Raw genomic sequence first — 24,572 nt, 5'->3', positions numbered from 1 at the left:
ACACGCGATCCCATTGGCTGCTTCCTCCTCGTTTAGGGCGGAGAGATGGCGGGTGGAAAAAAATTAGCTGTCATTCCAATCAGCTGTGAGGGAAACTCAGGATCAGCTTCTTCTGCTCTGTGCAAACGACCATCCTGCAACTTCAACAACAGGTAGGAGGATATTTTAATTTTGTGCATTTAATCCAGCCTTTTGCAAAAGATAAGTTTATTTGTTTTCAGGTAGCCTATTTTACTCACACGTTTCTGTATTAAAAAAGTGGGTGCTGATGTGGTGAAATGTAAAGTTGGAAACGTGGTGTTTTTTTGTTTTTTTTCATGTTTCTCACTTTCCAGAGGCGACGTTTCTGTGCGTTTGGTTTGGTTAAATCTAAATTGTATTGCCTTCCATGCTTTTCTATGGATGCATTGTCTGGAGTCTGGAGCTGCAGCAGCAGACATGCCTGGGCAAGTCTGCAAGTGGGGTACCCAGTCAGTCAGACATGAATGAATGAATGAATACATGAAGATCATCAATACCCAACTCTCCTGAGCTTATAAAACACCCCAAAAAATAATCTACGTGATTTAAAAAATGCATCACACATTTTGAAATAATCATCCAAACGCATTGAATCGGGTTGATGTCGCCATCTAGTGACCAATTAAATTTGAAATATAAGAGAAATCTGGTGTGTAGCAGGTAAACATACAAAAAATATATATTATTCTTTTTTACAGTTACAGATAAGTAGGTTTACTTATAAGAAAAACATGCATAGTATTTTTTCCCAAACATTAAGAATCCACCAATTTGTATAGATAGAGAGAAGTCTTCTTGCTTTTTGCTTACAAAGCACTTTTGACCTTTTGTTAACGTGATATATAGTAGATGAGCAATTTATATTATTCTGGGAAGATGGTATTAAGAGTGTTGATCCTTACATGTAAGGAAAAAGTTTGCTTTAAGGAAAATGTATCACTATCATTAATCTTTAATTGATCGTCCTCTCCCAGACATGAGTCGTCTCTTGATCCGCCGTCACCAGTTTCTCCTGCTGCTCATCACTCTGGCCTGTCAGCATCCTCCAGTCACTGGGCTGTTTGAATGGCTGAGGCAGGCGGAGGCTCCTCCAGCTCTACCACCAGCACCACCAGCAGCAGCAGCAACTGTACCTCCATCTGTTCTAGCAAAGGATGCTAAGTTTGAGATGGCTACTGTAGATGAGAAGTTTCTGGCTGAGGCGAAGCACATGGAGCTCAGCCCACTGGACAGCTGTCATCACAGGGTAAACATGTCCCTCACACGACACTCGGGTCTTTTTTATTACTGATTAATCTGGTAAATATTTGTTCATTTGGCAAGAATCAGAAAGTAAAGACAAATAAATATCCCGATGAATTAATTTACTGACCAAATACATTTTCAGCGTCTTTTGAGAGCAAACTAGAAATGGAAGAGGCCAGAAATTTGTCAGTACACTCCCATTTTCTTCTTGTCACATCTGGGTCCAGTTGTTCAAAAGTAATCTGATTGGATTTTGTTGTTCAAAACTAAAAATGGATTCTGAGATCGGATTAGATCATGTAATCTGACTTTGGTTTTAATCTGGCTCAAACCCTCAGTTTGTCTTGTTCAAAATGTTTTAGCAGGGTTGTTATAACTTTCATCCAAAGGGTAAAATGGATTTTGGGGGGATTTGAGGAACAAACTGTCATTTAAATTCAATTCAAACTGGTCAAATAAACAACATTTATAATCTAATATATATTTTGCACCTGATTTTTAAACCATTACAGTGATAAAGTAAATGAAGTAAACTTTTGATTATTCCACAAATGAAGAACTTTCCCCCAACTGCTGGATAATTAAATTAAAATTGAAGTTTGGATTTGAAACGCATGGAAAAATATTCACAATGTATTTGACTAATGTACTGTAATATTTGTTTTTTGTTTTTTATTTGTTTGTTGTGGGTCAGATAAAGTCTGGCAGTTTAAAAGACATTGAAGAAACAAAAAACAGCACAGAAAACAATACATACATCCCATTTTCAAATAAATACACTTTGAGTGGCCCCATGCTGCTGCTCTACCTTCGGATAATTTTGATCCAGATTACACCTTTTTGAAAAACAGCGACGTTGTGTCCTGTGATAGGTTGTTGCCCGGCTGAAGGCGAGCTGTGAAAGCCTCTCAGAGGAGCAGCTGGCGAAGCTCGGAGTGGTTCTGTTTAACTGCCAGTCGGAGAGCGAGGGGCGGCAGACCTACACGTGTACAGACGAGATGGTAAACCCACACAGAAGAAACTGTACTATAAAGACAATAGAAACAAAAGGTTATATAAATATTGATGTGATGTTTCAGTCTATTAAAGAGTGCACAGCAGACATGGACTCAGACACGTGGAACGCCTACCACATAGTGAGCAACCGAGCTCGCTCTGTCTGCTACGCAACTCGTCAGCAGCTCTTTCGGCGCAGAGCGGAGCACACGGTCAACGCCCTCATCTCCACAGCCACCAGCCAGCTGGACGCCATGAAGGACCTGAAGGTAGAGTCGGCTTCTCCTCCTTTTTGCTCCTCCTACTTCACATGCACAGTTTGTCGTCTGAGTATTCGCCTTCTGATCTGGATGTTTGTTTTTTCTTCTTTTCTTTGTGATTAACATTTTTTTATTTTCATTATTTCAACGATAACGATAATAACAACAACAACCAAAACCACCATATAACCCCTTTCAGGAGCTCTTTAAGAAATTTAAGTATTTGCCCCACTTTGCTTCTTATAGATCCAGTCTACCCAGTTGTTTATATGACATTTTTTCGAATGCTGCCACTCATACCACCTCTTTCAGAGAGGGCAGCCCCTTCTTCTTCCACTCCCTGACAAGTATTTGTCTACCAATCATAATACTGGTTTGAACATAGATTTTAATGTGTTAACCCTGTCCTGTCAGAACTGAATCATCACCCAAAACTAATAATCTAAGTCTAAATGGGATTTGTATGTCTGTAATCTCACACAGATTAATATAAATATTGGTCCAGAATTGTTGCACTTTGTCACAGGACCATAAAACATGAACTAAATTACTTGCGTCCAGTAAAAATGTATGTATAATTTGAATTGAATTGAATGAGGCGTACTCTCGCACCCCTTGATGCAACTTTAACATTTTTACAAATTCTATTCCAATCCTCATCACTGAAAGTCAAGTCCAGATCCTTTTCCGATGTCTTCTGCAGAGCTGAAATGGGCCCATCACCAATAGGGGATGTTTGTTTGTTTGTTTGTTCCAAACACAGGAGGGCCAGCTGGAGCTGAGGGAGCTGACTGCAGCCTCCCTGGACAAGCTGCTGGAGGGCCACAGTGCTCTGCAGGCCCAGCAGGGTAAACTGTCTGAAGGCCAGGGCCAAATGGAGACGTCACTGAAGGACAACCTGGAGCGTCTGGGTCAGGAGAAGGCGCTCATCGCCTCGGGACAGGAGCTCGTAGCTCAGCTCATTCAGGGCATCACTAAGAAAATGGGTGAGTGAATTCACACTGTTGGACTAGAAACGCTCCATGATGTCTCAGTCACTTAAAGAGATGGTTCAACATTTTGCCATTTAGGTTCGTTACCTATTAATGGTCGGTGCAAGCTATTTTTAGAATGGCGGAGCAGAGTTTCTTGGTTTTCGTCATCAAATACACAGTCCAACAACTACAAAACGCTCTGGTGAACAAGCTGTGACCTGCACATTCACCACGCTATGAGATAATAACAGAACCTTACCAGACAGAGTTGTTTTAGAGGTAAATACAGAGACTGCTTAGCGAAAAACTGTCGGGAACGCGCATCAGCGGTTTTGCATGAATTTCCCTCTAAAACAACTCTGTCTCATAACGTTCCGTTATCTCATAGCGTGGTGAATGTGCAGGTCACAACTTGCCCACGAGAGCATTTTGGAGTTGTTGGATTGTGTATTTGATGAGTTTGATGAGGGAGACCAAGAAATCCCATGAGCCTCCGTAGCGTAGCTCTGAGCAGCTTGCAGCTCTGCTCCGCCGTTCTAAAAATAGCTTAATTAAATTAATTACTCCTAAAACTACAGGGATTATGGCAATGGGTCAATTTGCCAAAATGTTGAACTATCCCTTTAATCTGAAATCACATTTGTCTTCTGTCCTCCTCCTAGAGAACGTGAGTGAGAATCTGCAGATTCAAGGCTCGGAGGTGCAGGACAACCACAAGGCCATTGTGAAAGACCTCTCGGACGTCAGACACCAAGCCCAAGACATCTACCAGAAAATTGGTAAGAAAACCAGAGCATCACAGAATGAAGTCGTCGTCATCTGTCATCACACGTTTTCTGAATTTGTAGCTGACGTTGGTGTCGTCTTCCCTCTGCTCAGATCACAGCATGATGGAGTTTCTGCAGTACCAGGACCAGACCTCCCAGTACTACACCGACCTGATGAACAAGCTGGAGCGCATGAACAGCACGCTGGGAGTGATGCTGCACTACATCGACAACATGCAGAGCCGCATGGAGGAGCGGCTTCGCATGATCCAGGGATACCTGGGCTGGGCAGGTGAGGCCACACACACCGACTGTATGCCCACACTTTTCATAGCTTTGTTTTGATTTTATGCTACAAAAAAAAATAGAGAAACCAAAAAAATTACTCCAAAAAACAGAAAAAATATCTCAGAAAAACAGGCTTTTTTTTTAATGCAATACGCTTCCGCAGTTATTAATTATGGATAAAAACATTTACATGACACAAGACAAGTCACATTGTCTGTTATCTTGGTTCTTTTTAGAAATGCAAGATCTCAGAAGTTTTAGGGTGATTCATAAAATTGTTACCAATGTAGTATTATTCTTAGAAACAATGTTTGATGGAGCCATTATGTAATTGTCGGTTTAGCCACTAGGTGGGGCAGTATGAACGCTAGCACATAGGTAAGGCATGTGAATAGCTACAGATGTGTAGATGTGGAGAAGCAAATACGGTAGTTTTCTGACCGTGTGAGTGTTTTGAATGTTGAAGCGTTTTTCCCGTCAACAGAAACGATTATCATGTATGAAATCTTACCTGTTTTGTTTTGTTTTTTTTTTCAATCTGTGCATAAAGTGAGCATTTGTGTGAATAAATGGGTCACAGCACTCAAAGAGTACACTGTATCGGACATGATGAATTTGTTTCACAAGAATAAACATTATTCTTTCACAAGAATAAACTAAAAAAGTGTACGTATGTTCTGTATCTCCAGTCATGAACTCATCATCCTCATCATCATGGGTCACTGACCATTTCCCTCGTGCTTGTTGTGCTCACAGGTTTGAGTCTGTCGGCCATGTGGACGTGCGTTTCACACAGCGGCTACTTCGTGCTGTGTGCCGTCCTGCTCACCTTCCTGCGCTGTCCCGGTTTCTCCCGGGCGATGCTGCTGCTCACCGTCCCTCTGAACGCAGTGGCCGAGGTCAACCAGCAGCCGGCGCTGGACCTCTGCAGCCTCAGCCTGCTGCTGCTCGCTCTGTCTCTGGGTACCGACCTGAAACTGCTGCTCACAGCGAGGCAAATGAGACGTCACCGTTAATTTACATGCATTGCTCACAGCGTTTTTCATTCCTGTGTGCAGGTCACTGGTTTCTCAGTCAGCTGGTGTCGTGCTTCCAGATAAGAGGAAAGCCGGCCGCCCCGGCGCCGCTGCCTCCATGTGACATCGTGAAGCCGCAGAAGCAGCACGTTTCATCCTGTCACTCATATCCTCCGTCCTCTACACCTCAGAAGTGAGTCCACAGACAAGACTGCAGCTCATGACTGGTTTTAAAGGGATACTTTAAAACCCAAAATCGATAATTCACCAATTTTCTAATCACCGTCATGCCAAGTAAGGGTTTGGAGAACTTTCGGTGTTATCAAAACGCTTTTGGAGTTGAATTATGGATGAAGTATCCCCTTTAATAATAAACCTAACAATTATTTTCCCCATCTGTCTTTAAACTGCCTGATCTAGAAAAGTGATATAAATAGAAATGTACATTTAAGACACTGGCAATAACACTTAACCTGTTAAGTTGTATAGACTCAGGCTATTAATCAAAGTTTAATGTTAACATTAAGTGAACAAAAGATTAGAAAGTTTTAATATTTTCCCTTTTTAAAATATTTTTAAACATTTGTATGTCTCTGTGCTGATGACAATCAGAACCAGAGATGGATTGTTTTCAGGTTGTTGTTTTTTTATCCATCCCATTATGGTGGACACCATATAATCACTAACGTCTTGATGGAGCTTCTTCATACTTGGCCGAAATATTTACTTGGAACCAAAAATCAACTGATGAGATTTTGGGAGTCAGTCAAAGCAATAACGTGAGACTTCACGCAGTAATTTATGACAAAACTTCACACATAGTTGATGTTTTATGATTCTGGAGAAACAAGGATTTAACCTGCAGCTAGTCTGAGTGGCAGAGGCCAACAATTAGTTTACATGAGTCCCCTGATAATGCATCATGGTGCGGAAGAGAAACTCTATTGCTTTGTACTTAGTTTATTTGATGCAGTCTGTTATTTTTTTCACCCTCAGGGACGAAATTGACGGCTTCGTTGAGCATGAGGACCTGTTGAATCAGGACAGCTTCATAACAGGTGTGAATTATAAATTGTTGTTTACAGAAAAATGACATGATGATTCCATTAAAGTTAGACTAAAAGTTTGCTCACATTTATGTCTCTCTGTGTGTAGGCGACCTCGGCATATCAGCCGTGTCTCCCCCTCCGAGGAAGCCGAAGCTTGAGTCCAGGTTTATACCAATAATCTGCGGCACACCCGGTCACTCCACTCCGAGGCTCGTACCACAGCCAAGTCTGCCAGCGGTGAGCAAATCCATCAGTGTCACAGGAAACATAACTCTAAATGAATCATCCATTCACATCATCACAAATCCTGTTTTGTTTTGTTGTTTTTTTCCAGGCTCTGATTGACGACATACCCCCCAGAAACCTCGGAGGAGTTTTTGATGCAGTGAACGACTCGCGTGATTTTGTGAATGACTCACGAAGTGCGAGTCCGACCGCTTCGGTGGTCAGCAACAGGTCGGTGTTCACTCTTCTGATGGTTACAACACACCTTTTTTTTCTCCAAATTTGAATTTGTCCCCAATAAACTGAATGTCTCTGTTTTATCTGCTCCCGTCTTCCTGCGGCAGCTCCCTGTCTGGTCGCCAGCTGTGCAATGGAACCACAAAAACGGGGAAGGCCTGTAAGAAGAGAGCCGTGCTGGGACAGGAGTACTGCAGAGTGCATGAGGGGGGTCACACCTCCTACATCCACTCCTGAAAGAACTTCACTTCTTTACCTCTTTTTTTTTGTCTTCTTTATTAGAGAGACTTCTCTGCAAATACAAACTGTTACTGCGTCTTTGTTGTTAAATTCTGCCTGCTTTGCTTAACAGATACTGTGGTGTTCAGATATTTTTACGCTTTTATATTTTTATTTCAGTGGTGTTGTTGTTGTTGTTGTTGTTGTTGTTTTTTAAATAACTGTTTTTAAGTGAATAAATTATTTCCACATCTGTGATTCTGACGAGAAAAATGTTTCAATGACTCGTCCAAAAATCTGAATTAGATAAGAAAACTGAGCCAGTCAAAGTGAAAAAAATATTTATTTGCTCAATGCCAGTATACGGAGGAGGAGAAAAGAAATCCTAGTCACCAGTCTAACAGCAGCACACCATTAACCTCCATTCTGGTCAAGGCAGAGTTTTAACATCCCAAATGCTCTTCTATAAAATAAAATATAAAATCCCCAAACTCTCCTACAGTAAAAGTAATCATGTTTTTCTGTATTACTGATTTTTACGGAATAAGACTTGCTGAAATGAAATATTGTGCCAGCACCTGGATTCCAAAGATTAACAAAATGATTAACAGTGAATAAGACCCTGGAAATACTACAAACCGGTAGAAGTGGAATATGGTGACTACAAGTACAAGAGATTGGTTATTATATGGAAAGAGAAACAAGTCTGCAGCAAACATAATTCACTATGGTGCTGAAATGTGGGTTTAAGGTGAGACATTCAGTCCCTTCAGTCAAGAGTGCAAAGATGGGAAGTAACAGAAGCAGGTCGTTTCCTCCGTCTCTCTGCCATCACAACAGTCTCCTTCATTCATCTTCTCTCCCTTCAGAACAGGTCACAGATCCACAGAGATTTTGTGCCAACTTCGTGAAGCTGAGTTTCTTTTTTTCATTTGCGGGCTTCATCATAATGGGCAACAAACCAGTCACAGGTTTCCTTTAAGGCTGCAAGTGGTAAACAAGAGGAGCCAGTAAGGACAAACAGAAGATGTAACCACTATGCCAGCTGTAATTTGCATAAATCATCCAAATATATGCAGGAATTTAATTTTAAGCCAATCCTCACCTTGGTTGAAGGGTGTGAAGGTGAAGTCTGGACGGTAGCGCCGCAGCTTTGCATTGCTCGCCGTCTTTTTGAACTGACCGTCTGCTTTACTTGTGTCATACTACAGGTCTGAGGTCAAGGAAAACCACATGAAACACACAACAAGAGTAATACATTTTGCATATTTTACATATGTAGTCATGTGACTTCATACCTGTCAGGAAAACAGCTGTTACTTATGATTCATTTCAGTAGCGTCTGATATTCAAATTCAGATTCGTATCTTGGTTGAGAGGGTAATCAATCACAGTGAACAAGACACAGATTTGGCTTTTTATGTCAAAATTCCGCAATTTATGCATTTTATGTGAGTAACGCAATTTAATATCACACATTTGGCACTTTTATCACCCGTGGATAATTCTAAAGTCTCAGCATTGAGTTTTGTACGTAGACTGAAGCTGGCTGAACCTACTGAAGGGCCTGTAGGGTTGTAAATCCTTAAAAAAAAAAAAAGAAGAGTGCATTGGCCAATTTTTTTCCTGTCTGTGGAGTAAGTTAAGTGAATGATCTGGAAAACCTTTGCTGAGCAGAAAACTGCAGCAGGAACAACGACTACAACTATAAATCACTGATACGGCTTCAACAGCTCATAACACCTCATCAGTTACTGATAGTTTCCATGATTGAAAGGATACAATAACTTCTCCTTTGAAGCCTATCGCCGTGACGACAGATTCTGCTGCTTCTTTGATGGACACTTCATCCTCCTCTCCAACTGCAACCAACAGACAAAACACAGTGATTATTACACCACAGTTAAGATTCAGCTTCAGTACCTGATTTCCTGCTATGTGTCAATGTTTGCTGCTTAAATGTTTGCTCTTGCATGCCACACCCTTGTGTTGTGTCTCCGTTTGCTGTGTGCTTCTGTCAGACCTACAAACTTTGGAGTAGTGAAAAAGGTGACAAGCTACAAAACTAAAACCTTCTTCATTCACTTCTACTACCCTGGTTGACATAAAAAAGGTCACTGTAGCCAAAAGGTGACCAGTTTGCAGGTGTGTTCTGTTGTTTTAACCCACAAGTGTTGGTGAAATAAATTGATTCAGAATAATCAAAACTAAATACTCACTAAACAAAATACTAAACTAAACAGCACTAAATACTAACAATAAATAAATAGCTCCAACAATACACAAAGGTTAATGAAAACATTTTAAAAAAAGCAAAGTAAAGTGTTTGATGACTCACCAGAGAGAATAATCGGATCAACCTCCGGATACTCCCTCAGCACCCACAGGAAGAGTCGAGCCAAGTCCAAAGAGTAGATGAACTGTCTTCTGGGAGTGCCGGAGCCCCACACCACCAAGGACTTCTCCTCCTCTAACAACACACAGAAAGTACATTATTATTCTTCGCATATCCAGGTCCAGTCTTAGCCTCTCAGTGACTCATCTTGGTTGAAGTTGCTATAATTCAAACACTCATTATAATTCAATTCACGCCAAGAAAATAAATTCACTTTCTACTGAGTATCGGCACCATGTATGAGAAAGAATGAGCCTTACTTTGAGCGATGTAGGCTTTGTGGATGAGGCCGGGCAGCACGTGGCCGTCCTCGATGCTGAAGTTGTCATGAGGACCGAACACATTGGTGGGAATCACGGCTGTGTAGCACCTCCCGTACTGCTCCTGATACCCCCTGTGGAACAAACACAAACAAACAAACACCTCTAATTCATGCGACTAGATTTGGATAAATTCAACTGGACAGATTTACGGGAACAAAACTAAAAACAGCAGATTCAGCTGACATACCTGTTGTAAACATCAATCATTCTCTTTGCATAAGCATAGCCAAAGTTTGACTGATGAGGCGGACCGTTGTGGACCTGGTGCAAAGTTGATAAAGGGAAGTTAGTGGGCATTTATGGAAAACATATCAAAGCTGCAAAGGTGTGAATTTAAAGGGATACTTCAACATTTTGGCAAATTGGCCCATTGCCATAATCCCTATAGTTTTAGCAGTAGGTTTGTTACCTTTAATTGTCGGTGCAAGCTATTTTTAGATCGGTGGAGCAGAGCCGTGAGCTGCTCAGAGCTACGCTACAGAGGCTGATGGGATTTCTTGGTTTCCCTCATCAAACTCATCAAATACACAATCCAACAACTCCAAAACACTCTGGTGGACAAGTTGTGACCTGCACATTCACCACGCTATGAGATAATAACAGAACGTTACGAGACAGAGTTGTTTTAGAGGTAAATACATGTAAAATCGCTGATGTGCGCTCCTGTTGGGGATGAGTTTGATGAGGGAAACCAAGAAATCCCATGAACTCTGTAGCATAGCTCTGAGCAGCTCGTGGCTCTGCTCCGCCGTTCTAAAAATAGCTTGCACCGACAATTAAAGGTAACAAACCCACAGGGATTATGGCAATGGGCCAATTTGCCAAAATGTTGAACTATCCCTTTAAGAGACACTCACCATGGTCTCATCGATAGGATAGGTGGTCTTATCTGGAAAGATGCAGGTGGATAAGCATGACACCACCCTGACGACGTTCATCTCATGTGCCGCCTGCAGCACGTTGTCATTTATGTAGATGTTGTTCCTCTGGGGGAAATAGGAAAAAAAAACCTTTATTTTATAATGCAACATATACATGGAATAATCTGCAAAACGTCTTTAAATTAGAATTTTTTTTACCGTCAATACAACTGTTCAAAGTTATTAGCAGTGTGTGATAGCAGAACAACTTCCCCGTACCCAGAAGTCCAGGTTGTACTTCATGTTCTTGAAAAGCCCTCCAACCATAGCAGCCAGGTGGATGACGTGGGTCGGCCGATGTTTCTCGAACACCGCCCGTGTCTCCTCCATTTTCCTGCGGAGAGGTCAGACACAATATGAAAACAGTCTCTGAGTCATGTGAGTTTGCACATAACCAACCAACACCTCAATAATTAAAAACACTTGCAGGCGGCTCTCACATGAGGTCGGCATCTTTGGAGGAGAGGAATATCCACTCTTCCCCCTCCTTGGCCCCCCCCTCCTCCTTGACCACGTGCTGTATGGCCCTGCCCACCAAGCCAGAGCCTCCTGTCACCAACACCCTCATTGGGCTGGTGTGATTATTATCCTGACCGTTCATCTACAAAAAAGCAGGCACACAAACGTTTTGTTATTGATTTGTAATTTATAACAATAAGTAAAGACCTTGAAGAAGCTTTCATTACACAGGAACAATTACAGGATAGACCGATTCAAATGTTACACCTTTTCAATATCGCATGCAATGTGATAACTTGAATGTTGGACAACGAATGATCAGCCTGCCTTACAATAATTCATCCAAACAATTAATTAAATTATATCGGAGCTGTGACAGCGATTCCCTAATAGTTCTTAGCTACGTGATTAGATTAGAACCCAGAAACACACATAGAAATAGATTTAGAGATACTTTATTGATCCCAGAGGAAATTCAAGTATCCAGTAGCACACATTATAATATAATATAATATAATATGGGGTTAGCAAAATAAACAAGAGATAATAAAAGTAAGAAAAATACATATACATTCATATAAATTAGGTATGTCCATATGTTATTGAGATAAACTACTAAAATTAGAATAAATAGAAGAAACTGTTTCAAATTGGGTTATATTGGAAAGACCTAAAAGATCCAGGGACTGCCTGATCCCTTTGGGTGCAAAGTAATCTAATATTTTTGTATGACAGTCACAGAGTCCCATTAGAAGACCACAAAAGCGGGACAAACCGTATGGGAGAGAAACAAAATAACTATGAAAAGATGTAAAACAAGCACAAACAGACAATAACTGACATCGAAACCTGGAGGAGCCAGATTTCATTTTTCAAAACAGCTAGGGTGCTGTATTTCGTTTTTTTATTTTTATTGATAGGACCTGAGGCTGAGGCTGGCCCGGCCTGCGGTCACGGTGTCAGGTTATCTGAGGTGATTGTTGTCAGTTTGCTCAGTTGCTGATTGTGAGAGAAAGAGACAAACAGTTTTCGACTGTGCTCGGTTATAATAAGTTAAATTTTTGAATCGAATGATAAGTAAATGTACACGTCAAAACAATTAGTACATACCAACAGTTCGCAGCCAGTAGTGCTAAAGTACAGGTTTTAGTTGCTACCTACACAACCATAGCCATGACTGTAGTAAAAATGTCTCTCTTTCGGCCTGGGAGACCTGTATAGGAGGTGAGGGGGATATTTACTTATCTGTGCTCAGTTGCTTATTAATCTGTCTATGCCTGGACCCAGATTAGAATTGATAAACTGATAAAAAAATAAAACAAATGTATTGATAAAATGTGAATTGAAGTTTTCTGATACACTCAAAAGTTGTCCATTATAAGCCAAATGATATAATGTCTTAACTCTGAACTCTAACAGTCTGAGTATACATGTGAATTTTTATTTATTCTTACTCTATTTTATCTTATCATATCTTTATCTTAAAATATTTTATTCATCTATGTATATCTCACTTTGTGTTGATTTATTCAACTATTCAGGAGTTTGTAACAAAGAAGGCAATAAGTAAAGTAATCCTGAATCTGAATTTAGCTTTATAAACATGCTTTATTGTGTCTTATGTCTTCCTCGCCCCGGATACTCATAGTTAACAGTGCAGCTGTTGTGTGTACAGGTGTGTATCATAAAGCTGTAAACCACTCAGCTGTTTGCAGAGCTGAATGCCACGTCATTTGCCTGAAAGCTCAGGTAAACCTCACGTACATAATGATTTTTTTTGCATGTACATATGTGCTACATGTGCATGTGAGGGCAACAAACAAAAAGAGCTTATAACAACAACCACAACAACAACAACAACAAAGGAAGTTGGACAGCTAACGGTATCATACCTGAGTCCAACCTGAAGCAGCTAACTAGCTGTAGCTTATTTTTGCTAACTAGCTGCTCTGTTTTTAGACTCAGTTTAAATAGATACGATATCCACAAGTCCACCTGTAACTTGTTACCTGCTTGTCTTCGTGGGTAACTAACTAACTAAGTAGCTCCTCTGCACCAAAGTCCTTAGATGCTGTCATGTATTTAGCTGTTAGCCACACAAGCTAACGCCATTAGCCAAAGTTGTTCTTAGCCAACGGTCACTTTCATTCATTATTTCAGACAGAATATATAGTACGACCTCGCGCCGGCGCAAAGAGTAACGTAAACAACATGTAAAGTAACTGTTACTCACCAGTTAGCTGCAGACTGCACACACACACACACACACACACACACCCTCACTCTCTCACACATGCACGAGAGGAAAGCGTTGTCAATGTAAATACTCCACATCCGGTCTCAACCTTCAAAATAAAGGTCTATTAACGAATATTTCTTTGCACATGAATGAAACTAAATATGAATTTAATTGATATTTATAGATGATTTTAGTGATTTAAAAAAAAATTGTTACAGATTTAGATTATTTTTGTTTATTTTGCGCTTGAGGAAATGTTGACATGTTTTTCATTTGATTTTATGGGTTTATAACAGAATCTAAAGATTGTAACATACTGTTGTGTATTATTTTTTAACTGACACTGCCCCTTAGTGGAGAGAAGGAGAGTTGGCACATTTAAAATACAAATTAAAAACTAAGAAGCCACAGTGTGGGTCAAAACACAAAGCATGAAATATAAGTGAACATTTTACTTTTCTAGGAGCTATCGTCTGAGTTTGGATTAATTTATTTGTCTTTTTTTAATACCCTCTTTTGTTAGTCTATAGTCTCTTTATAGTGTTGGCATGTCTAGCAAAGTTAGTTTGTTAAACTAGTATTTTGTTTAATAAAGGTATTGATTTAGGACCAGTATGCACTTATGTGGGCACATTGTTGTTTTAGCAGGAAGCATGATTTTCTTTCTTTTTTCCTGGATATATAAATCAAAGAGAATGCAATGGCATTGTTTGGACATTTATTTATTTTTTTGTGCCACATGTGCATGCTACACCAGTGGCCTTTTGGTTGATTGGATGAATCAAAGCTTGTTTATGGGGGGGGGGGGAGAAACTTTTTAGGATCAATTTAGCAAATTAAGTTTTCTATATTCCATTTCAAGAGGCTTTGAGATAACTGATTTGACAAACTATGTGAAATCTTGACTCTCATCAAATGTTATTTTGTCTTCTGAGGTTCTTACTGACACTCAAATATAACAGGTGAATAGGATTTTATTGCATTTTACACACTGAAAACAGCAGGTGAAAAAGTCTAAAGCAACTGAACACATTTCATTGGAGTGCGTCACTTTATATTATCTATATGTTTTATATCTATGATATACTGTAAGTGGCTCATCCTTTAGACTACAGAGATCCCAATATCAAAACCAATATTACAATCCATGAATTAATCAAATAATCAAAAGTAATCAAACCTCTTCAGTAATTATAAGCTAAATCTACAATTTCAGTGCAAAATAAGATATAAATACTTTCATTAGCAAAAACATCATAATCACAATTATATTTTCTTTAATTTGTGGTGGCCCGACATCTTCCTCCCCTGGTTCTGTCTACTGAGGAGACGAGAACCTGCCGAAGAAGAGGATGGACTTGGTCTTGTTGTGCCTGATGAAGAAGAGGAAGGGGTGGTCCGCCATGAAGTGCTCCTCCCTCAACATACAGAACGACACCATGCCGGCGGTGGCCGCGGCCGCCTCCGTGCCCTCCTCGTTCACCTCCACGAAGGTTTTGTGGGCCACCGTGGACAGGAAGAGTCCTCCTTCCCCGTTCATGTCAGACAGGTCGGCCTTTGCCGAGCAGAACACGTCCGTCATGCCCAGTTTGGCCAGAGGCTCGTTCAGCTCGTAGTCTTCCTCCAGCTTGAACTTCGGCAGGTGAACGATGACCTCTGAGTGGACGTCCATCATTTCCCTGTTGGTCCATTCATCCAGCCTCTCTAGGGTTAGCTCTTTCTCCACCTGCAACACCACAAATATATTTTATTGCCTATCTCAAACTTATTAGGCAAGGCAGCTTTATTTATATAGCGGATTTCTTACCAAGGGGGAACTCAATGTGCTTTACATAAAAACATTTAACAGTAAGAATTGGGAACGGGGGGAAAAAAAACAACATCATAAAAACATTGCAATGTCACATTTGGATATAAAACGTTTTCATCATCTCAACAACCTTAGAAAGTGACTTGTCTCCAGGCAACAGGATGAACATGCTGAGCTCCTCCTTCACATACGGCAGCTCCAGGATCTGGAGATCATGTTCGGGAATGTAGTTGTACGGCAGCTTCCTCATCTGGTGCATCATCTGGACCGGCTTGGTCTCGAGCTAACACACACAGGACACACATAAGTTATCAGGATGTCTGTTTTCAAGTAAAATTATGTTTTCTGTGTTTAAATTGGTCCATTGCCATAATCCCTGTATTCATAGCAGTAGATTCGTTACCTTTAATTGTCGGTGCAAGCTATTTTTAGAGCGGCGGAGCAGAGCCGTGAGCTGCTCAGAGCTACTCTACGGAGGCTCATGGGATTTCTTGGTTTCCCTCATCAAACTCATCAAATACACAATCCAGCAACTCCAAAACGCTCTGGTGGACAAGTTGTGACCTGCACATTCACCACGCTATGAGATAATAACAGAACGTTATGAGACAGAGTTGTTTTAGAGGGAAATGCAGAGACTGCTTGCTGAAAAACTGCCCCTGAAGGCAACGCGCATCAGCAGTTTTACATGAATTTGCCTCTAAAACAACTCTGTCTGGTAATGTTGTGTTATTATCTCATAGCGTGGTGAATGTGCGGGTCACAACTTGTCCACAAGAGCGTTGTGGAGTTGTTGGATTGTGTATTTGATGAGTTTGATGAGAGAAACTAAGAAATCCCATGAGCCTCGTAGCGTAGCTCTGAGCAGCTCGCGGCTCTGCTCCGCCGTTCTAAAAACAGCTTGCACCTTTAAATAAAGGTAACGAACCTACTGCTATGACTATAGGGATTATGGCAATGGGCAAATTTGCCAAAATGTTGAACTATCCCTTTAAATGTGAGTATTTGTTTTCACCTTGGTGACTTTAAAGTCCATCTCCTTGGTGTTTGCTTCATCAAAGCGATGCTTCCAGCTTCCCTTGAAGTAGATGGCGTTGACCAGAGCCAGTCTCGTCATCGAGTTGACTGTTCCTGGCTTCAGGAGATCTTTAATCTTATCTGGAAAAGAAGTAAAGACAATGCAACCACTGAACACAGACTCACAGAAGACAGTTGTAATGGTTTATCGCTGTATGAGCTGAAGGCTGAAGGTTCAGTTAAAGGGATAGTTCAACATTTTGGCAAATTGGCCCATTGCCATAATCGCTATAGTCATAGCAATAGGTTCGTTACCTTTAATTGTCGGTGTAAGCTATTTTTAGAACGGAGCAGCGGAGCGGCAAGCTGCTCAGGGCTATGCTATGGAGGCTAAGGGAATTTCTTGGTTTTCCTCATCAAACTCATCAAATACACAATCCAACAACTCCAAAAGGCTGTCGTGGACAAGTTGTGACCTGCACAATCACCACGCTATGAGATAATAATGGAACGTTACGAGACAGAGTTGTTTTAGAGATAAATTCATGCAAAACCGCTGATGCTCTGTATTTACCTCGAAAACGGCTCAGTTTCGTAACGTTCCATTATTATCTCATAGCGTGGTAATGTGCAGGTCACAACTTGTCCATGAAAGCGTTTTGGAGTTTTGGGATTGTGTATTTGATGAGTTTGATGAGGGAAACCAAGAAATTCCTTTAGCCTCCATAGCGTAGCTCTGAGCAGTTCGCCGCTCCGCTCCTCCGTTCTAAAAATAGCTTACACCGACAAATAAAGGTAACGAACCTACTGCTATGGCTATAGCGATTATGGCAATGGGCCAATTTGCCAAAATGTTGAACTATCCCTTTAAGATGTAAATGCTCACTCTCTGTCTGCTCCTCGACCCAGCTGTTGATCTCCCCTCGGCACGCCTCTGCAGCCCCGATGAAATCAACCGCCCTCAGGTCTGCCTGGTAGTGCTTCTGTGTGGCGTCGAGGAATTTCTGCGAGGAGAGAAGTGGAGAGGAGAGGAGGCAGAGGGTCATTGACTCGCTCACGTTCACCTATACGCCTTCTGTGATGAAGTGGAGAAAACTCACCGTGAGGAAGTTGGCCGTCTTCTCTCCGTAGAGGCGATTGGCTGTTTTCAGGATGTACGACGCAGACGGTGAGTTGACGTCGGCGTTCAGGGTCTCAAAGTCTGTGTGGACGCCCTCACCGGAGCCGAAGGACAGCGCCTGTTGGATGGAGGATGGAGTAACACACAACGTTAGAGGAAGAAAAAAGATGCTGGGAATTAAAATAAATACACTAATTATCATATTACATTACTACGTCAATCCGGTGTGATTCTTTCCCTCGTTATGCTGGAGGTTTACATCTGACTCCATTATGTTTACTGCAATTGTAATGATTAGTTTGTAGTTTTAAAGCAGATATCAGTGGAATGTTTTTGTTAATATAAGTCCTAAATAGTCCTATTTTCCGTCAGCAATCACTTACATGAAGTATTTCAGCCTAAACACGAGTCTCTCCGTCACTCTGCTCTGCTGTAACCCGAGGAGAAAATTTTCCTTGTGGGATACAAGTGTTATCCAATGAGGGGAGAGAACGGCATGAAGGGCTGTGTGTGCAGCCAAGGGATGCGCGTGAATGTGGTGACGTAGCACGAGGACCAATTGATGCCTGACAAGGGCGGGGGCTGCTAACTCATGGTGCGTTCAAGGAAACTCGTACTTTGTGTTTTTCCTTCCTGTGAAGTCATACCAGTTCGATCTGGTACGAGTTCACGGGTCGGAAGTTACGAGTGGCCGTTATAGGGAACTTTCACAGACAACAGGACGGTAAAAACACGAGCTACGGGTTACCTGGAACGCTACCAAGTCGTAGTTGTGACTTGAAGCTGTAACTTACGGTTTCAAAAGCCTGCCTTGAACACAGCATTAGCCGAAACGGCCGTGCCGCTGTTATCTGCTTTAATGTATTTAATTTATCATAGTGCCTGCTGTGCATGCTCTCTATATACTTTACAGTGGCATGCAAAAGTTTGGGCACCTCTGGTCAAAATTTCTGTTAATGTGAACAGTTAAGCAAGTGGAAGATGAAACGATCTCCAAAAAGCATAAAGTTAAACAAGAAACACTCTTTTGCAATATTTTAAGTTATATCAGTGTATTATTTTTGTTTTCAACAACTTTATAGAGTGAAAAAATGGAAACAAAGCAGCAGCCTGCAAAAGAATGGGAAACCCAGGAGACTTGAGCTCTCAGATAACTTTGACCAAGGTATCAGACAAGATATTTACACGCTGCGATTGTTTCTGAAGGGGGGACTAGGTACTATATGCAGGGGGCATAGTTAGTACCTAGCTCCCAGTGGCTGCACAAGATTTGCTGCGAGATGTTCTTCCGTGTTTACATCATACATCCAATGGTTTACAACGACGAACGAACATCAAATTAATATTTTCCGAACAACTTTTTCATGTGGCGGCTTCAGGACACTTGGGTCAGTACAGACGAGCAGTATGGAGGTATCTGGATGTTTCATAGTGTGTGAACTCTATCCGCCGCCATTATATGAAAATCCGTTGCCAGCTGGACCCCCCCTGGAACTCCAAAAGGGTTTTGATGACTGTGAAAGTTCTCCAAACCCTTCCTTGGCACGACGGTGAGTAGAAAATTGGTGAATCATCGATTTTGGGTGAAGTGTCCCTTTAACCATTTGTATAAATATGGCACATTTATAATATAGAAGTAGGGATTTCCCCAAACAGATTTCATGAAACTGCAGAAACTTGACCTGAATGTGGAACTACAGCCCTCTGGTTTTCAGAGAACAGGGCATACGTTGTTCCAGACGTGTTTATTGAGGCCAAAGTGCAGCTGTGCCACACCTTTAGGTCTGTGACTAGAGTAGAGACACACCTGAACGGGAAACGTTGAACTTGTTTTATGGCTACGGAAGCCCGGATGACTGGCCTTCGTTCTTTACAACTGGGCTACAAATCACACTAAAATGACACGGTGTCATGAATGGAGGAGGTGCTGCATGCATGCGTGTGCGACGCCGATGACTCACCTGTGCCATCTGAGCAGCCGTGTCTCCTTTGGCTCCCAGGTAAACCATGGCCAGAGCTGAGCTGATGCTGAACGGGGAGATGAACAGATTCCCACTGGGGTTTGCTTGGCTCAGAGTCCGGAAAAGGTCCAAGGCAAAACTTGTGTTTGAGCTGCTGATGGCGGCCATGGCTGACTACGTGGTGTGGTTACTATGTGGTTGTCCTGAGATTAATAAAAGGGTCATTCTACGAAACCGGTGCCATTTCAACCTTCAAATTTTCAAAGATTTCATGGCGAGATTTTTTTTTTTTTTTTAAGCCACAACATGAAATATATGTTAATCCTCCCAAAAAAGATATTTTCCCACCTCAGGCATAAAATCCTTATTAATATTATCATTTTTTTCAAGACGTGGGAGATATTCATTTACCACCCCGTCACGGACAATGTGTACACCATTTGAGTAAAAATGCATGAAATAAATTATAAAAGAAATATGTTTTCTAAACAGTTAAATGTCCTTAATCAGGAATCCATCTATGTAAAGTATGTTATTTAATCAGATTTTTTCATTTTTAGATGTTTGATATTGAATTCTGAATTTAACATGTCATCGATCACATTGTTTGTACAAAAAGTACTACTTCACTTGATTAAAAAAAAAAAAAGTTACATTAATTTCATTTGTCCACAAAATAAGAACATTAATAAACATTAATTTATGGAGAATTTCACTCCCTTCCCATAATTTCTTTGACAAAATGACTATGTGACGGGGTGGTAAAAACCTATATGATCTGTGGTATTTTAGCTTTCATGTTACATGAGAAACTTTTGTTGATTCTAGATATCACTTGGAAACACTTTTAAACACTTAAAATACTTGAACACATTGAAAACTGCACCTTGCTTCAATGACTTGAAAATCTGGATACTTGCACATTCATTAACTGGATATACAGTACTATGCCAGTACTATGCCTACCACCCATTACCACCCCGTCACATACCACCCGCGTCACACTAAAACGTGACGGGGTGGTATGTGACAGGGTGGTAAATTTCATGCCAAAATGACTGCAGTTCTCCATATGGTCAAGTTCCAAGAACAAAACTACATGCATTCAATTTGAAATATCATTTTCTTTCTAATAATATTGAAAAAAACTGAATAAAAAACGGTTTTCCCTGTCTAATTTGCGTGACGGGGTGGTAGGGTCATGCTTGACCAACCCCATCTAACATGAAAAAACAACAAATAAACAATATAAAAGAATAGCAGAATTTGCTGGTTTTTAGTCCTGGCTGCTCCAAAGACCCAAATGATGTCACTTCCTTTTTGTGATGTAATTTAAAACAAAAGTACAGTATGGTAAGGTCCAAAACAAGTTAGTGTGACGGGGTGGTAGGTCAAACTGAGGGACGCACACAAATCATAACATTTTAACAAAAAATAATGTTATTATTTTGAATAAATATATGTGATGTAAACAGGGATACACATATAATCCTGAAGATAATAAAGTTTTGAGAAAAAATTCAATATTTTTGGGTGAAATTTTACATGCAAATGTCATGTTGGACAATACGGACACATGAAAATGACCATGTACAAATGAAAAATGATTATAAATAGTATGTTTATGTTTAAAGAATAGCATTTTCTGATATATCATGTTAATGATAACACTTGATTTAATAGCTGTAAGCTTTGAAAACACAATTAGACAATTTTTTTTTGCTTTGTGCATCTCATCAAACATTGCGGACACAAATGGCACCCGTTTCGTAGAATGACCCAAAAACAAAAAAGCAAAACATTTGAAGTTCCATGCATGTCAAAACAGACTTCAAACTAAACACAAATGAGCCCATGTAAAGGTGTTTATATGAAAGAAAATGTCACATTAAACGCATCTCTTTGGGTCTTGTCCTAAACACAGGTGCAGCTCAAGTAAGATCAAATATGAAGTAATTTAAGGTGCAGATCAATATAATAGGCATCTGTTCATTGCAATGAAGGAGGACTGGAAATGTCCCAGTAGACAAAGTGATCCAATATTCATTAACTAACTTTAGTTGAGTTTCATCTCTGTAGCTGTCTGACACAATTTATCAGCTGTTGACTATCAAAAATGCAAACACAAACAAACATTGGGATAAAAAGCGTTGATACATACAACACAATCATTCACTACCTGCAAAAACCTAGTGTGCGTAATATATGTCGAGAAAAAAGGTAAATTTGAGTTTGCATCCGGTTTGCGTGGACATGCCATGACTCGGCAGTGAGGGGTCTCCACACAGGTCAGTACCACCAGTACCAGTTCACCAGCTGGTTTCGTTCAATCCATTCATTTCAGTGAAGGAAGGCTACAGCCTAATAACACTGCACGGTGTTAGCAGATCACGTTGGTTTGTAAACACTTTCATTTAACGCGTTTTTTTTTTTTTAAAGCACCGAGCGTCGTTTTGTGCAAAAACAGCGTCCAGGCGGTGGTCGACACCCGGAAATATAAACATCTACAAACCTGTACACGCCTTTAAACCTTACATAACACACGAGCTGGTGAGAAATAACATCGTAGCCCATATTATATCAGAATAAATGAGTTGTTTACCTGCTGTTCGTCCTGCTGCTGCGGCTGCACTGCACTCCACTGAAACTGAAAGTTAGAAACAGGCAGAGGCTGATAAGTGAAAGTAAAGAATAATTTAAATAAAGTCCCTAAAACACCCGACAAAGTGGGACCTCTCGGTGTGTGTGTGTGTGTGAGAGAGAGACTGCGCTTCGGTTGTGATTTACCTCGTTTATACCGAGCACAGTGCGTGTGTGTGTGTGTGTGTGTGTGTTAGTGTGGGTGGGGACGCGTGACTGCGCGATAACTCAACGACAACAGAGAAAAAAAACCTCCCATTATACTGAGGCCTTTAAAAAACATGCGTTTGTTTAACACACACAGGCCGGTGACATGATGACTTCATCATCATGCAAATGTAATGATGAGATTATTTCTGAGTTTGTCCACATCCCTCCTCCTCCTGTCCTGCAGGACCCCACCCATGTCCCCTCAGCAGCACAGACCAGACTCCATAAAAAATATTAAAGATACACATGTCTTATTCATGCCTTCTTATTTCCCTAAAAATGTTGTGCAAAGGGTAAATTGTCTCTCTACATAACCAGGTGCAGGAGAAATACATTTAATTTATTTTATGAAATGCCATTGGTTAAAAAATAAGGTTATAAGGACAGGCTGTGGTTATGGTTTTACATTGTGTGATAGGTACTGCATAAATGAGGGTGAGAAAATAGTAAAAGTAAACCGTGCAACAAAAATCTAATTTATAGAAATAATAGCCTACATCAGCGGCTTTGATGATGTAGACAGTCAGACAGTCAGACCCCCACCCTCAAATGTCGTCTCTGAAACAATGGAAGTTGTACCCCAGACTGGATTTGTGTCTTTACACCCTTTGGTTATTAGTGATTTAATCAAGTATATTTGTTAGAGTTTCACCATTTGATGACTGTCTCTAATCACTCTGAAGTGTCTCAGTGCGAGAAGTATAAAGTGTAGGTGATTCATTGTCATTGTGATCATAGTTATATGGTAAGTTTCACTGGGCGCTATTCATACCCTTAATAAACTAGCTAACTGAGTACCAGGCAGACAGGTGTACAGGTAAATTAAATCAGTCAACAACAAAAAAAAAAATCCAGATGTGAATCACTGTGTCTGTTTGAGAATAATGTCACTTCAAATATCTCGTCAGTGTAGTTAACGTGGAGGAGTTGATAGCAGCCGTGGAAATGCTGCTGAACTATTTCACTGAAGAAAAAAAAAGAAAAGGAGTACTTGGATTTGAAGTGGGGCTGCTGAGGAATGTGATGTTTACTTTGTGCTTTTTTTCCCTTATAAACAAAAGATTTTGCTCTAAACGGGAGCCTTCTTTTCTGAGTCAAGTGGAAAAGAACCACCGGGTGTCTCTATGTTAGAAAAACTCAAAGAATCAATGAGCTAACAGATAGACTAGATCATTTTCCATTCTTAATCAAAACTGTCTTTTTGTCTCGTTATTTCAATATTTTTCAGTGTTGCAGATGTTTCCTGTGACCCCTTCAGACTGCTCACTTTGAGACGGTGAATGAACCTTAGCACAGAGACTCAGACACTGTGGGCTTGTGGGTATAAGAGCTGATAAATGGTTACTCAGTGAAACAGGTGTGTCCGTCCTGTTGCTATAATTTACAAAGCTGAGATTATACCTTGTCTCCACCTGACAGACGGTAGAAGTGTAGCCTGGCAACCGTTCAACACAAGATAAAAATGTCTGATTCATTGGAAACCTTTGGACTCTGTTACATAACCACCGTCCTATAGCCTCGCATCATATAATTCTTTATTTCAGACATATAGTCCATATGACAATCAAGGAAATTAAAAAGAATTGGAGGAAGTACATTACAGTCTTTAACTATAAGTTACCATCGCAAACCATACATATAGCCTAAATAAAATTACTTGTAAAAGGGTCAAGCTAACATGCCATATTTTGGGAAGTTGAATGTTTTTTCGCTGTCTATCATTGGGCAAAAAAAATTATAATTGGAATTCCAATTATATATTTTCATAATACACAATAAAGTTAATGCCATACTTTTTGGAGTTCCTGTATTTATATTCATATGGAAATCCAAAAAATATGGCATCGACTTCACTAAAGAGATTTCAATAGCCATATGCTTGGTTTACACAGTGTATTCTTGTTAAGCAAAGAATTGAATATGTCGTAGGTTGCACTGCATTGTTCATTATTGTCTGTCCTGTCCTTTTTTTTTGTAATGATTTTGCCAGATGTTCCTCAAAAATCTGCCGTGACCCGGATTCGAACCGGGGTTGCTGCGGCCACAACGCAGAGTACTAACCACTATACGATCACGGCGAGCTATCCCTCGGCCTGGTATGGCACGTGCGACTGATTGCCACGAGCGCATATGGACAGAGCAGCAGCTCGACCTCTGATGAAGTTATTTTACTTTTCAAAA

At 40.6% G+C, this 24,572-nt stretch overlaps 3 protein-coding genes and 1 non-coding gene across 5 annotated transcripts; 1 reads left to right on the top strand and 3 right to left on the bottom strand.

Annotated features, from left to right (window-relative positions):
- Positions 1 to 122: 122 nt before the first annotated feature.
- Positions 123 to 7,554, top strand: bmb (brambleberry). 2 transcript variants are annotated; one of them, XM_085775060.1, is made up of 13 exons: positions 123 to 140; positions 998 to 1,267; positions 2,139 to 2,267; positions 2,346 to 2,531; positions 3,286 to 3,508; positions 4,159 to 4,275; positions 4,376 to 4,555; positions 5,308 to 5,514; positions 5,610 to 5,760; positions 6,564 to 6,625; positions 6,723 to 6,853; positions 6,951 to 7,072; positions 7,186 to 7,554. In XM_085775060.1, exons 2-13 carry the CDS (start codon positions 998 to 1,000, stop codon positions 7,313 to 7,315), a joined length of 1,908 nt encoding a protein of 635 aa, XP_085631186.1. In that variant the 5' UTR covers positions 123 to 140; the 3' UTR covers positions 7,316 to 7,554. The 2 variants fall into 2 exon arrangements, with proteins under 2 accessions (XP_085631186.1, XP_085631187.1); XM_085775061.1 differs by lacking the exon at positions 123 to 140 and having other exon boundaries at positions 983 to 1,267.
- A 277-nt stretch (positions 7,555 to 7,831) lies between these two features.
- Positions 7,832 to 13,696, bottom strand: LOC146989105 (GDP-L-fucose synthase-like). The gene is made up of 10 exons (XM_085775065.1): positions 13,628 to 13,696; positions 11,376 to 11,536; positions 11,155 to 11,269; positions 10,873 to 11,001; positions 10,203 to 10,276; positions 9,953 to 10,086; positions 9,636 to 9,767; positions 9,080 to 9,159; positions 8,403 to 8,502; positions 7,832 to 8,281 (listed from the first exon to the last, which is right to left on the bottom strand). Exons 2-10 carry the CDS (start codon positions 11,534 to 11,536, stop codon positions 8,226 to 8,228), a joined length of 981 nt encoding a protein of 326 aa, XP_085631191.1. The 5' UTR covers positions 13,628 to 13,696; the 3' UTR covers positions 7,832 to 8,225.
- Positions 13,697 to 14,909: 1,213 nt separating this feature from the next.
- serpinb1 (serpin peptidase inhibitor, clade B (ovalbumin), member 1) lies at positions 14,910 to 22,362 on the bottom strand. The gene is made up of 7 exons (XM_085775072.1): positions 22,144 to 22,362; positions 19,542 to 19,744; positions 17,561 to 17,698; positions 17,347 to 17,464; positions 16,459 to 16,601; positions 15,574 to 15,726; positions 14,910 to 15,359 (listed from the first exon to the last, which is right to left on the bottom strand). The coding sequence occupies exons 2-7, from the start codon at positions 19,707 to 19,709 to the stop codon at positions 14,952 to 14,954; spliced, it is 1,128 nt and encodes a 375-aa protein (XP_085631198.1). The 5' UTR covers positions 19,710 to 19,744; positions 22,144 to 22,362; the 3' UTR covers positions 14,910 to 14,951.
- A 2,035-nt stretch (positions 22,363 to 24,397) lies between these two features.
- On the bottom strand, positions 24,398 to 24,469 carry trnah-gug (transfer RNA histidin (anticodon GUG)). Its single transcript has one exon. It is a non-coding gene; the product is annotated as a tRNA-His (tRNA).
- Positions 24,470 to 24,572: the final 103 nt, after the last annotated feature.

This window comes from Trachurus japonicus, chromosome 4, assembly GCF_045865225.1.
Source record: "Trachurus japonicus isolate A0001 chromosome 4, Traja_1.0".
NCBI lineage: Eukaryota > Metazoa > Chordata > Actinopteri > Carangiformes > Carangidae > Trachurus > Trachurus japonicus.
The sequence above is the reverse complement of the archived record's forward strand: the minus strand, read 5'-3'. Positions and strand labels throughout refer to the sequence as shown.